This window comes from Columba livia, chromosome 29 (assembly GCF_036013475.1).
Source record: "Columba livia isolate bColLiv1 breed racing homer chromosome 29, bColLiv1.pat.W.v2, whole genome shotgun sequence".
NCBI lineage: Eukaryota > Metazoa > Chordata > Aves > Columbiformes > Columbidae > Columba > Columba livia.
In genome coordinates, this window is record NC_088630.1 from 2,257,015 (window position 1) to 2,270,318 (window position 13,304).

Consider the following 13,304-nt stretch of genomic DNA (forward strand, 5'->3'; position numbering starts at 1 on the left):
GTGTTCATTAACAGTTTGATGTGTTCATTAAGGTACCTCTACAGTGTGTCCTGGCTCTGGATGCTTTTCCACAGCGGCAGTGCTGCAGCTGCACTCCACCCTGGGGCTGCACCCTTCCCTGCCCTTTGAGTCACCTGGGATTAGGATGTAATATCTTTTAGCAGTTTTTAAGCAAGAATTTACCCCCCAGTGACAATTATTGTTTAAAAAATGAAGCTGCGCCGTTTGGAAGATGAAAGCGCCGGGACCAAAGCAGCCGGCACCAACCTCACCAGAGAGCTGGCACGTTCGGCAGCGCGGGGCAAATTCCCACCTGCAGCCAGAAAAGTGGGTGCTGATACCCACCATGTGCCTGCACCCAGGGAAGGCAGCAGGGACACAGGAGCCATCCAGGAATAGTTCTGGGAGTCGCCGATCACCGGTCAGATCACTGAGACCCCCACAGTGGAGCAGAGATGGTCACGGCGATAAAGCGTCTGCAGGCACCGGCTTCCTCCCGGCGGCTCCTATCTGATGGAAACTGCCCGTTTCCCCCGCGCCAGCTCCGCAAACCTCCCGGCCCCGGTGCAGGCAAGGTCACGCGTGAAGGTCCCTTGTGTTTTATCCTGGTTTTGTGCTTTTGTTTGTTTAAACTTCCTAGATCATGGGTGATAGCGGGGGAGAGGCGACGGGCAAGACCTCAAAGCTTTGCAGCCGCGCTCGGCTCCCCTGGCGTGGGGAGGCTCAGAGTACTGGTTGGGTTCATGGTGCAATTGAGGTTGGTGATGCAATGGGGAATGGAGAGGTAAATCAGGCGCTAGGACTTCAGGGCTTGGAAAGGCGCTGGAGGGAGAGGATGGGGACAGGAGGAGGGCAAAGCCACCAGGAGTGGGTGGCTGAAAGAAAACAACCCCAAAGTGGCAAAAGGGGAAGCGACAGTTCCGCTGCCGCAGCCCCGCTGGCCCCACACGTCCTGGGGAGAGGGAAGTGCCCGGCCCCCTCCATGGGAACGGCCCCGCCGCCCGTGTCCCAGGGCCTGCTGCCATGGCAGCTCAAGGGCTGCCATGGGGATGATGGGGACAGGATGGCGGGACACACCGACCAAACCCCTTGGCCACACCAGCCCTGGTCCGTGCCCACAGCCAGGCCAGAGCGTCCCTATGGGGTGATCATTCAGCAACACCCCCTGATGCAGCATTACACCCCGGGGGAGAAAACCTCCCCTGCCATTCAGCACAGCACCCCAAACGTGTGGTGGCCAACACCAAATACCCAAGGAGCCTTTGGCTCTGCCCTGGTGCTCCCATGGCCATGAGGGCTGGATGCTGGAGCTGGAGGGATGGCCAAGCATATCAAGGTCATTCCCGCAGCATCTCTCTGGAACATTCCCACCCGCAGCACCATCAAAGCAACCAACTACGTTTCAGCCAAAGGCCTTTAGATGCTAAGGGAAGGAGACACCATGGACGTCCCATCATGAAGGGCTTGGCTTTGGTAGATGAAAGGTTGGCCATGAGCAGGCAACGTGCACTTGTACATTGTGCGTGTGTGTAAAAGCCCAGATCAACCGTACCCTGGGCTGCATCCCCAGCCCTGTGGGCAGCAGGTGGAGGGAGGGGATTGTTCAGCTGGGGAAGAGAAGCTCCGGGGAGACCTTAGTGCGGCCTTTCAGTGCTTAAAAGGGGCCTGAAGAAAGATGGGGACAGACTTTTGAGCAGGGCCTGTTGGGATAGGACAAGGGGGGATGGTTTTAAACTAAAAGAGAGGAGATTCAGGCTGGATAAAAGGCAATTGTTGTCCCTGAGGGTGGTAAGAGCCTGGCCCAGGTTGGCCAGAGAGGTGGTGGATGAACCATCCCTGGAGACATCCCAGGCCAGGCTGGACGGGGCTCTGAGCAACCTGAGCTGCTGAAGATGTCCCTGCTCATGGCATAAGGTGACATTTGAAAGTCCCTCAACCCAAACCATCTGTGATTCTGTGAGACCGGGTGGGAAAGAGCCCAGCAAAGGCCGGGGTGGGAGGAACAGGCCAGCGGAGCAACCAGGATGGAGCTGGGGCCGGTGCGCGGGAGGAAGGGCGGCCGGCCGTGGATGTGTGCTCAGCAATAGGAAATGCTTTATTAGCTGGGAGTGGTGGAGAGAAGCCAGGCAGGAAGAGGCAGTAATAAGAAACATTTTTTTGACTTCTCCCACATCCAGACCACAGAGCGTTTGCCAAGCAGCTGCATTCGGACAACAGGGCCGCCGAGCCCCCGCGGCCGCACCACGGGGACGGACACACTTCCCTGCCGGGGCGGGCGACGCTGCGGCCGCGGGAGCCGCCGCGGTGCCGGGACGGGCGGCGGGAGGGGAGCAGACCCATGAGGCTCCCCCAAGCCGGGGCGCACGGCACGGAGCGGAGCTGCCTGCGAGCTCGGCACCGCGGCCGGGAGAGCCTCGCCGGGGCCGGCAGAGCCACGGGCGCCCGCGGGACGCGGATGCTGTAGGTGAGTGGGGATGCACGACGCGCTCGCGGGGTCTGAGCACCGAGCTCAGCGCTTCCCTCCTGATTCACCCCAGAGCAGACAAAATCAGAATTTGGCCCCATTTCCTTTGCATTTGGTGGGACGTTGGGGTTGACGTCAGTGTAGGAGAGGCTGGAACTGTGGCTCTGGCAGAGCCGGGAGCATAACTCTGAATTTATACCAGTGCGGTAGTAGCAGGATCAGTCCCGAGTTCCTCGCTAAAGAGCTGAAATAATACGTGGCTGCTACTGAAAGCCTGGAGCTGACTTGGGAAATGGGGAATTTGGGTATATTTTTGAAAGGCAGGAGAAAAAGTGAAGGAAAGCTGACAGCTCCGCTAGCCGGGGCTGGAACAAGGGTGACGGGGACCGAGGGCAGCGATGCTGCAGGACACGCCGCCTCGACCAGCCCTGCTGCAAAGCCAAGCCCTGGCTCCATCGCAGGAGAGGTGGGCAAGGATGAGACAAACAGCTGGTAAAGAGGCCCCGTTTTCAGAGAGAAGTGCTTAAAGTGAAGCTGGTGTGAGCTCTGCCCCGCCACTGGCATTCAAACCTGCCTCAAGGCCAGGGCAGGAACGGTCCTCTCGTCCCCGCTCTGCACGAGGACCCGTGTGCAACACCGTCCAAACACGAGCTGTGTTTGCTGCTCGCTTTGCACCTCTCGTGTACGGCACAGTGATGCCCACCAGCGCGAGAGGGGCCGATGCGGCACAGAACACCCCTGTGGGTCCCTGACCTGAGTGTTGTGTCTGTGCCGGCTGCACCAGAGAGTCCAGAGGATGCAAACAGCTCTGCTGCATCTGTGACCAAACCGCAGCTATGGGGTGGGGGTAGGAATCACAGAATCACAGAAATGACTGGGTTGGAAAAGACCTCAGAGATCATCGAGTCCAACCCTTAGAAACCTCCATCCGTTGCCCGAAACCAGGCTGATGCCTTGGGAGTCCACAGCAAAGCTCTTGCCACCTCTGGCATGGTCCATCCAGCCCTTGGGACCTGTGGCCGGTGCTGTCGGTGTCACCCCACGTCCCCCCACCAGCACTGCATGAGGTTCTCCAGCCTGTCTGGCTCCCCACAAACAGGTGACACAGGGGACATGAGTCACAAGGCACGTCCTGTGCCGAAACCCCCCCGGGAACAGCAGAAACCGCAGGGGAGGGAGGAAGCACCGGGATTGCAAAGCTCCGCCGAGCTGCCCTGGTAAGAGTAAGGGACCCTCTGGCCATCCCAAGGACCATGCCCAGCCACCCATCCCCTGGGCTGCCACCACCTCTGCTCCATCTCCCCCCAACACCCCTTTTGCTTTTCTTTCCATGGGATCAAGGGGAAATTCCCCCTCATGGGGCTGCTCCGGACCCCCGGGCTGGCCAGCACTGCACCCCATTGCTCCCCAACACCTCTGCCAGCACCTGCGCCCCATTGCTCCCCAACACCTCTGCCAGCACTGCACCCCATTGCTCCCCGACACCTCTGCCAGCACCTGCGCCCCATCCCAGAGGTTTTAATTGGGGTTTTTTTCCTTCTCCTGAAGCTGCTTCAAACCCCCAAGGGTGGAAGGATGTAACAGAGAATGTGGCCAGGGAAGATGCTCCAGAACCCGGGAGGGTCCATGAGCTCCAGCGCAAGCAGGAGGGCGGAAGGTTGGGGACAAGGATGGGGACAAGGGGCTTGTTCGACCCACTGCAGAAGCACCTGGGATGTTTTTCCCATGGGATGCCAAGGATGGCTCTGGGTTCAGGTGCGAACGCTGTAAATCCCTGTGATGTTGTTACTTGTACAGCAAAGTTTTGGGTGAGACCTTGATCACTTTGTGTTTGGTGGCGAATGTCCCACAGCCATCTAAGGGCTGGGGAGTTTATGGAGGGAACGCACCACCCAGGAGTCTCGGTTCCCCTTTAAAAAGGTGCATTTTGCAGCTCTTGGGGTTGCAAGGAGAAGCCGAGAGCACTGGGAGGCTTGGGGAGCAGCAGCCCAGCGCCAGGGGAGTTTATTTGCTAACATAAAGCTGATCCTGGGCCAGACAAGGGACCAACTGCTGGAGATCAGCCTGTGCATCGCTCCCGGCACAGGGCGCTCAGGACCAGACCCCGCTCCAACCCACAACCCTGTCACTGTTTCCAAGCAACAACCAAGTGAGCTATTTTGGGGAGGAAAAGCCCGTTTTGTGGGCGGCTGGAGCCCGCCTGGGTCGGCCACGTCCGCGTGTGCTCTCCAGGGCCGGGATTGCGTGACTTCGCTTCCCCATCAAGGCCAGAATCTAAACAATCTTGATTCCTGTCCCGGCGGCCCTGGGCAGGGCTCCTTCAATTGCAGGAAACGGAGGCTTTGGCGTGTTTATGTCGGGAACCACAAAGAATGAGCCCAGGAGGGGCTGCGGAGCCGCGGCTGCCGCCGGCCGAGCTCTCGGCCATGTGAAAGGGGCAGCGATGCCGGCGCGGCGAGGGGTGGGGGCAGCGCTGGCTCCGCCGTGTTTGGTTTGGCAGAAATGTCCCTTTTAGAAGGAAAAAAAACAAAAAAAGAGAGAAAAAATAGCAAAACTTCCCCAAAGGCCCAGCTGGGGAATTTTTGGCCGTTTATAGCGCCTCTGCTTGTGTCATTGATAGCACATACAAAAGCCCCCTGGGGCTGAGCCCTGGACCGTGGGCAGCTGCATTCAGCCCATCCCACGGCGCGAGTCTTGCCAAACCTGGGATCTCTGGCAGTGCCGCGGCATCGCCGTGCTCACCATGGCTGCCGAGCCCACGGGTCTGTCACCGGCCGTGGTTTTGCAGCGCGGGAGCCACAGGAATGGTGTGAAATGTGAGAGTCTGGATCTCTGGGATATGAGAAGGATGTTGGGGTAGCATGGACATGGCGATGTCCCCATGCCAGGGTGCTCGGGAGCGCCGTAGGGCTGTGCGGTGTCCAGTGCCGCCGCGGGAAGGTCCCCTGGGCTCAGCAGGTCCTGGGGAGCTGCTGTTCCATCACACTTGTGCTCCAGACCCTTCCCCAGCTCCATCGCTCTCCGTTCGCCATGGCCCCCCTGGTTCCTTCCCAAAGCCCCCGCGGCTGCCCCCGACCCAGTAATGAGCCCCTCGGGGGGTCTAGGGGGTTTTGGGGTGCTGCCTCTCATGCTCTGCTCCCCACAGGACGATGCCGTGTGGCGCCTGCAGCCGGGTGGTGCTGGCACTGATGACCCTGTCCCTCGGCTTTGCAGCAGGTGAGTACCCAAACGATGCAGCTTGGCAGCTCTTTGCCACGCACAGGGGGGTTAAAATAAACCCCCGGTTCTTTGGGAATGTCATTGCTTTGCTCCAAATAAACCACTGCGGAGGGTGGCTCGTGCCCGCCCACCTCGAGCCTGCACCGAGGAACACGGGGCACCCTGGGGACCCGCGTCGTACCCTGCGAAGGGCTTCTCCCCTCCAGGACGGTGACCTGCCTCCAAGGGAGGATCTCAGCTTAATTAATTATGGTTCATCAAGTGCTTTGACGTCATGAGAGGGGAGATGGGGAAAACGCTTGCACACACGTGCTTGAAAACGTGTTTGTTCCCGGGGGTGATGGTGCTGATGGTGGGAGCGGGGATGAGGTGCGTGTGGTCCCAGGAGGGCATCACAGTGACCTGGGGACAGATCCGGGATGGTGCTTGTGCAGGGAGGACCGAAGCAGTGTGGGGTCTGCCAGGGAGGAGCAGCAGAGCTCAGGGAGGGGACAAGTCCCCACTGGGTCCCCGTCCTGCCCCTCGGCCACCACCCCATGGCTCTGGGATGGGGCAGCCTTTGGGGCAGGGGGGCAACAGGGCTGCCCACAGCCATCCGGCCCGTCACTGCCGTCTGTCTGTCCCCTCGTCGCCATCCGTCTGGCTGCCCTCGCACTGAACTCACAGATTCCAGGAGGGATATTTTCTGCGCGAAAGGGCAGAGCTAAATCGGGAGGTTGGGAGCGTGGCTGCCCCTTGTGTCGCTCCAGCACCGTGGTGCAGGGAAGCGCCTTCGGGTGGCCAGAGGAAGCTCCAGGAAAGACCCTGGTTCAGCACCCGGCTCCCAAAATGCAGCTTCCCAGAGGCACCCGCTGGGGAGGCACCAGCTGGGGTTTTGGGGCTTTTGGCCCCATCCTGGATCCCGGGACCCAGCTCCCGCAGGCAGCCCCGGAGCAGGCAGCTCCCACACCCCATGGGACCCCGTGGGCAGGATCACAGAATCACAGGAGGGTTTGGGTTGAAGGGACCTTCAAATGTCACTTTACCCACCCCTGCCATGAGCAGGGACATCTTCAGCAGCTCAGGGTGCTCAGAGCCCCGTCCAGCCTGGCCTGGGATGTCTCCAGGGATGGTTCATCTACCACCTCTCTGGCCAACCTGGGCCAGGCTCTCACCACCCTCAGGGACAACAATTGCCTTTTATCCAGCCTGAATCTCCCTCCTTGAGTTTAAAACCATCACTCCTTGTCCTCTCGCAACAGGCCCTGCTCAAAAGTCTGTCTCCATCTTTCTCATCGGCCCCTTTTAAGCACAGAAAGGCCACTATAAGGCCACAGTACCATGACAGGTTGTCACCCTGTGCATCCCAGTTAATCCCAGGTGGTGGGGCTGGATGCGTTTTCCCTGAACGGTCCCTTCCCGGGGGTGCAGGGACAGGTGACCCCCAACCTCAGGGCTGGCACTTGTGTCCCAGCCAGGAGCAAGCGACTCCCACGAGGTCTCAGGATGGGCCGAGCACCTGCAGCCGCCTTCCCCAGCCCGGATCACAGTGGTCCCAGGCTTCCCGCTCTCAAAATTCGCTTCATGGGTCTTTAGGACAGATGTCACTGTCCCCAAAGCCACCAGCGTGCCCCAGGCAGGCAGCAGGGTGTCCCCGTGGCACAGCGTGTCCTCTCCTGGTGCCCGCAGATGAGCTGCTGTGTGCCTGTGACGTGCCGCACTGCAGCCTGCCCACCTGCACCGGCACCGTCTGCTTCGTCAGCAAGAGGAAGGAGGAGGGAACCATCACCCAGCACCGGGGATGCTTCTCCCAGAACATCCTGGAGCACTGCCGCGCTACGGCGACGGAGCAGTACGGCACGAGGTGCTGCGAGTCCAGCATGTGCAACGCCGAGCTGGAGATCTTCCTGCCAGGTACAGGGCACGGTCCTCCTCGAGGAGCTGGGCAGGAGAGGGGCAGAGCTGCCAACGGGGCTGGAGTTGCGGTTGGGTCTCCAGACCATCCCCCTCCTCACTCAGCACCTCCAGGGTCACTCTTGCCCAGGTGGGACCAAGGTGAGATGTCCTTGTGTGTCCCTTCTTGGGCTGTGCCTGCAGAGTTGCCATCCATGGGGTTGACCCCGATGCAGAACCACCCTCCCCAGGTCCAAACTCAAGTAGCATGACCTTCGTCCTCCCCAGTCCAAGCCCAAGTAGCAAGACTTCCATCCTCCCCAGTCCAAGCCCAGTCACCAAGACCTCCACCCTCCCAGGTCCAAGGCCAAGCACCTCCTTCATACTCCCATCCATTGTTCCCTCCTCCCCAGGAGAAGAAGCCTTGGGAAAGGTGTCTTCCCTGCCCAACCTCCTCCTGATGATCTTTGTCCCGCTGCTCGCACTCCTCATCCTCGTGGCGCTCATGGTCCTCTTCTGCTGGAAGGTGGCCCAGCACCGCCACAAGAAAAGCGACTTGGGAGACATGGACCTCATGCTGAAGACATCCATGATGGGAGACAGCACTTTGGAGGTGGGTGAGCTCTGGGGGGGACCCCGAATGCCCCCAAGGTGTGGGAGAGAGGGACAAGTTGGGTGTGGGGTGGCTGCTGGGCTGACCCTGTTGTCACCGTGGCTGTGCAGGACCTGCTGAACGATGACTGCACGACGGGCAGCGGCTCGGGGCTGCCCTTCCTTGTCCAGAGAACCGTGGCCCGGCAAATCACCCTGGTGGAGTGCGTGGGTACGGAGAGCGGCCGGGCGCGGTGGGGGGCTGCCCTGACACCCCATGGTGCTCAGGCATGTGCCAGAGCCCTTCCCTGCAGCAGCTGATGGTGCCAGATCCGGGAGGGGGGGGCTGGACCCAACTGTTTCAGCGAAAACCCATAGAGACCCTCAATTCTCCCCATCCTGCTGCCAGGGGAGGCAGCAAGAGGGTGGGTGGGTGGGTGGCAGTTGGCCAAGGTCAACGGGCCCTGCACCACCCCACTGCTGGTTCATCACGCTGGGTGCGGGGAGGGTGCTGGAGGGGCTGTGTGACACGGTGCCACGGCCACCGCAGGCAAAGGACGCTATGGCGAGGTGTGGCGAGGCGTGTGGCACGGGGAGAGTGTGGCCGTGAAGATCTTCTCCTCCCGGGACGAGCAGTCATGGTTCCGTGAGACAGAGATCTACAACACCGTCCTGCTCCGGCACGACAACATCCTGGGTGAGTGGGGGGCCGGGGGGCCAGGGGGCGGCTGTGTTGCAGCTCCAAGCTCCTGATGTTTCTCCTCATGCAGGCTTCATCGCCTCTGACATGACGTCAAGGAACTCCAGCACCCAGCTCTGGCTCATCACCCACTACCACGAGAACGGCTCGCTCTATGACTACCTGCAGAGGACGGCGCTGGACGTGGAGACCTGCCTGGGCTTGGCCACCTCCATCATTTGCGGCCTCGTCCACCTCCACGTGGAGATCTTTGGCACCCAGGGCAAGCCCGCCATCGCCCACCGCGACCTGAAGAGCAGGAACATCTTGGTGAAAAGCAACCGGCAGTGCTGCATCGCAGACCTGGGTGAGATGCGGGTGGGATGCAGAACCTTGGGTACGTGGTACCCCAGAGATGTTGTACCCAGGGATGTGATACCCTGAGGATGTTGTACCCCGAGGATGTTGTAGCCAGGGATGTGGTAGCCAGGGATGTGGTACCTCAGGGATGTTGTATCCAGGGATGTGGTACCCAGGGATGTGATACCCTGAGGATGTTGTACCCCGAGGATGTTGTAGCCAGGGATGTGGTAGCCAGGGATGTGGTACCTCAGGGATGTTGTATCCAGGGATGTGGTACCCAGGGATGTGGTATCCTGAGGATGTTGTATCCAGGGATGTGGTACCCAGGGGTGTGGTACCCTGAGGATGTTGTACCTCAGGGATGTTGTATCCAGGGATGTGGTACCCAGAGATATGGTACCCTGAGGATGTTGTATCCAGGGATGTGGTACCCTGAGGATGTTGTACCCCAGGGATGTGGTACCCAGGGATGTAGTACCCAGGAATGTTGTACTCCAGGGATGCAGTACCCCAGGGATGTGGTACACTGAGGATGTTGTACCCCAGGGATGTGGTGCCCCAGGGATGTGGTACCCAGGGATGTAGTACCCAGGAATGTTGTACTCCAGGGATGCAGTGCCCCAGGGATGTGGTACCCTGGGATGTGGTGCCCAGGGATGTTGTACCCCAGGGGTGTTGTACCCCAGAGATGCAGTGCCCCAGGGAGGTGGTACCCCGGGGACATACTACCCCGGGGATGCAGAGCCCCAGGAATGCGCAACACTGGGTCTGTGGTACCCCAGGTATGCGGTACCTTGGGGATGTGGTAGCCCGGGGATGTGGTAGCCCGGGGATGTGGTAGCCCAGGGATGCAGCATCCTGGGGCTGCAGCACCAGCACAGCACTGAGCGGGGCCGGCATCCCTGCAGGGCTGGCCGTTATGCACTCCCAGGGCAGCGACTACCTGGACATCGGCAACAACCCCCGGGTGGGCACCAAGCGCTACATGGCCCCGGAGGTGCTGAGCGAGCAGATCCGCACCGACTGCTTCGAGTCCTACAAGAAGACGGACATCTGGGCGTACGGGCTGGTGCTCTGGGAGATCGCCCGGCGGACGGTGGTGAACGGTGAGCAGCTCCCGGCTGGCCGCCGCATTCCCAGCTTGGCTCCGTGCTCCCTCCCTCCTTCCCTCCTCTTTATGTTGTTTTTTCTCTTTCCCTTCGCCCAGAAGATTAGCTGTAAATTATAAACACTGTAATCTAGTGTCAGCACCCGGCTCCCTGATTAAAGGGCCCATTAGACTCAATCAGCGCTTTGTTTGTTCAGCGCTGATTAGAAAACAAGCAGCGTGGAGCGCTGCCTGGAAGCCGGCCATGGCCGGGACCTCTGGCCGGCGCGGCTTGGATGGGGGACGGTTGGGGACAGGGACAGGGTCCCCCACGCTGTGGAGACGCCTCCTTGGGGCTGCCCAGACAGCAGCGCTCACCACCGGCAAAGTCCATTAGAAGCATTAATTAAATGGTGGGCGCTGGTGGATGAGGCAGGAGGTCCCCCCGAGGCGCAGTCTGGCCGGGATAATCTCATTTACTGCCTGGGGCTCCTTCAGATTAAACATTTACTCCAAATTACCAAAGCCATGTGCAGGGGATGACCTTCAGCCAGCTGGTTTTAACCCTTCCAGGCACCCTGAACCTCCAGAATGGGCTGTGCGGCCCATGCACGGCCCCAGGGTGTTGGGGACAGGGGCTGTAGGGGACCCCGAGGTTCAGGGGCCACCCCTCAGGGTGCAGGGTGCTGGTGGGTGCTCAGGCCAACCCAGAGAGGTTAAACCCTGCGGACACACAGACATATGGAGGCACTAAGCGGAGATTAGCTGGGCCAGCTGGCGGGTTCACCGCAGGGCTGCGAGGTGGCATCGGTGCCGGTGCTGGAGCTGTGGTTGATGCTGGAGCCGCTGCTGGTGCTCATGGAGCCACCGCAGCCACCCTGTGCCATCCCAGCGAGGCCTCGCGGTGCAGCCAGGGCTGGAGCCGCAGCATCCCCACCAATGCACTGGGCAAATCCCACCGGCAATGCCCCGCACGCCCCCCAAGGCTGGGCGCAGGTGAGCTGTGCACCCCGTGATGGGGGGTGAACCCTGCGCCTCCCCCATGGCCCTCACGCTGCCCCCCACCCGCAGGCATCGTGGAGGAGTACCGACCGCCCTTCTTCGACGCCGTCCCCAGCGACCCCAGCTTCGAGGACATGAAGAAGGTGGTTTGCATCGACCAGCAGACCCCCGTGGTCCCCAACCGCCTCTTCTCTGACTCGGTGAGTCCTGGGGCTCACCCCTTCCCACCCCAAACCACTGCTCCCCATCTAACCCTTCCATTTGCCCCCCTTCTTCTGCCTCCCCCAGGTTTTGTCGGCGCTGGCAAAGATCATGAAGGAGTGCTGGTACCAGAGCCCCTCGGCCCGCCTCACCGCCCTGCGCATCAAAAAGACGCTGAAAAAGCTCAATAACTCCCTGGAAAAGCCAAAGCCAGAGCAGTGAGCACCAGACGCACACCGGAGCTGCTCACCGGCTGCACCGGGGACGGCGGCAAAGCCAACACCGAGACGGCTCCCTGGCACGGAGGGGATTTTGCTCGCAGCTCCTGCCTTTCCCGCCCCTCCTTGGTGCCTTTTGAATTTGCAATGAGGGGAAAAAATAGGAAGAAAAAAAAGAAGCAAGAGGGGAATCTTCCAGCCCGGTTATAAAAATACCCCCTGGATCTGTCATCCGACGCCGGCGCGTCTCGCCTGCCCGGCGGGGTGGCAGCGGGTGCCAGTATCCCACCCTGAGCCCCCGGCCAACAGCACAGCCGAGGGGTGAGCGGGCACCGGAGCCGGCGCCGTCCTGCACCGCAGCCCCCAAGCCCAGGCGTGCACCCCACGGCGGGCACACCGGCAGCGGGCGCTGCCCAAACCTGCCTGGCACGCTGGCGGCGGGGACGCCGCGGGCTCGGCAGCGGCGGGAATTCCCCGGCAGGTCTGCTGTGCCCGGGGTTTGGATGCTGCTGGGAAAGCAGCGTCCCCCGCCGGGTCAGACCCGCACCCCAACACATCTCGGGGCTCCCCAGGACCAGGAGGTGCCAGCACTGAGAAGTGTCCCCCGTGCCGAGGCAGCGGCTCCTGCAGTGGTGACCTCATCCTTCCCCGACAAACAGTCCGCTTGCTGAACCCTTTTGGGCTTTGCCAACATTCTGGTGTTTTCCAGGGTGTTTCGGTGCACCCCAGCGCCAGCTCCAGCCCGCGCCGCTCACCGCCACCCCAAAACCACCCCGCGTTCGGGGCCGTTCAGATGGGACCGGGATGTTCAGCAGAACCAGCTTCGCGCCTTACTCCATAATTATTTAATTATTAAGATTTAATATATTTAATAAAATGTAAAGCTATTGTATTGCTTAAGAGCTGCCAAACCTCCCCCGCTGGGCACCACCTGATGCGGCAGGAAGCGACCCCTCAGCCCAGTGCTTCTGCATGGCTCCAACATGGTGTAGCCGCCGCGCATCGCTCCGGTGGCACCACATCCTGCGCCAAACCTCACTGCAGCCCTGCGCCAAGCCCGGCCCTGCTGCAGCTGCACCGGGGCTGCCGAGGGGCCAGCGCGAAGCTGACACCCCCGGGATGAGAGGGGAGCGGGCTCAGAGCGCGGCCGTCGGGGGGGACAACAGCCTTGCCAGAACGTCCCTGGTGCCCAGCGCTGCAGTCACTCCAGCTCGTGTTGTGTCCCGCTCCCATTTGGGAACTGGGAGAAACTGGTCAGCAAAGGGAGCTGCTGGGCCTCAGCGGGGTGAGGGGTACGTGGGGCTGGGGGTGCCCTGCCCGGGGTTTGGGGTGCTCAGTGCAGGGCACAGCGCAGTCCCCACCGTGCAAGGGATGCCCAGGCCTGTGGCTCACAGCCCCTGCCGGCCCCGCACTGCACAGACACTGCACGATGCACACACACACTGCAATGGTACACTGTGCACACACTGCACGTTGCACACACACACTGCAATGGTACGCTGTGCACACACTGCACGTTGCACACACACACTGCAATGGTACACTGTGCACACACACTGCACGTTGCACACACACACTGCAATGGTACACTGTGCACACACTGCACGT

At 61.0% G+C, this 13,304-nt stretch overlaps 1 protein-coding gene across 3 annotated transcripts; it reads left to right on the forward strand.

The window, feature by feature from the left end:
- Nucleotides 1-2,134: 2,134 nt before the first annotated feature.
- ACVRL1 (activin A receptor like type 1) lies at nt 2,135-12,584 on the forward strand. Of its 3 annotated transcripts, XM_065043697.1 has the most exons (11): nt 2,135-2,464; nt 3,564-3,681; nt 5,610-5,680; nt 7,352-7,576; nt 7,969-8,168; nt 8,279-8,378; nt 8,697-8,843; nt 8,917-9,192; nt 10,097-10,294; nt 11,347-11,477; nt 11,566-12,584. In XM_065043697.1, exons 2-11 carry the CDS (start codon nt 3,578-3,580, stop codon nt 11,698-11,700), a joined length of 1,587 nt encoding a protein of 528 aa, XP_064899769.1. In that variant the 5' UTR covers nt 2,135-2,464; nt 3,564-3,577; the 3' UTR covers nt 11,701-12,584. The 3 variants fall into 3 exon arrangements, with proteins under 3 accessions (XP_064899769.1, XP_064899772.1, XP_064899771.1); XM_065043700.1 differs by lacking the exon at nt 3,564-3,681 and having other exon boundaries at nt 2,140-2,464; XM_065043699.1 differs by lacking the exons at nt 2,135-2,464; nt 3,564-3,681 and adding an exon at nt 3,718-4,219.
- The last annotated feature ends 720 nt before the right edge of the window (nt 12,585-13,304 follow it).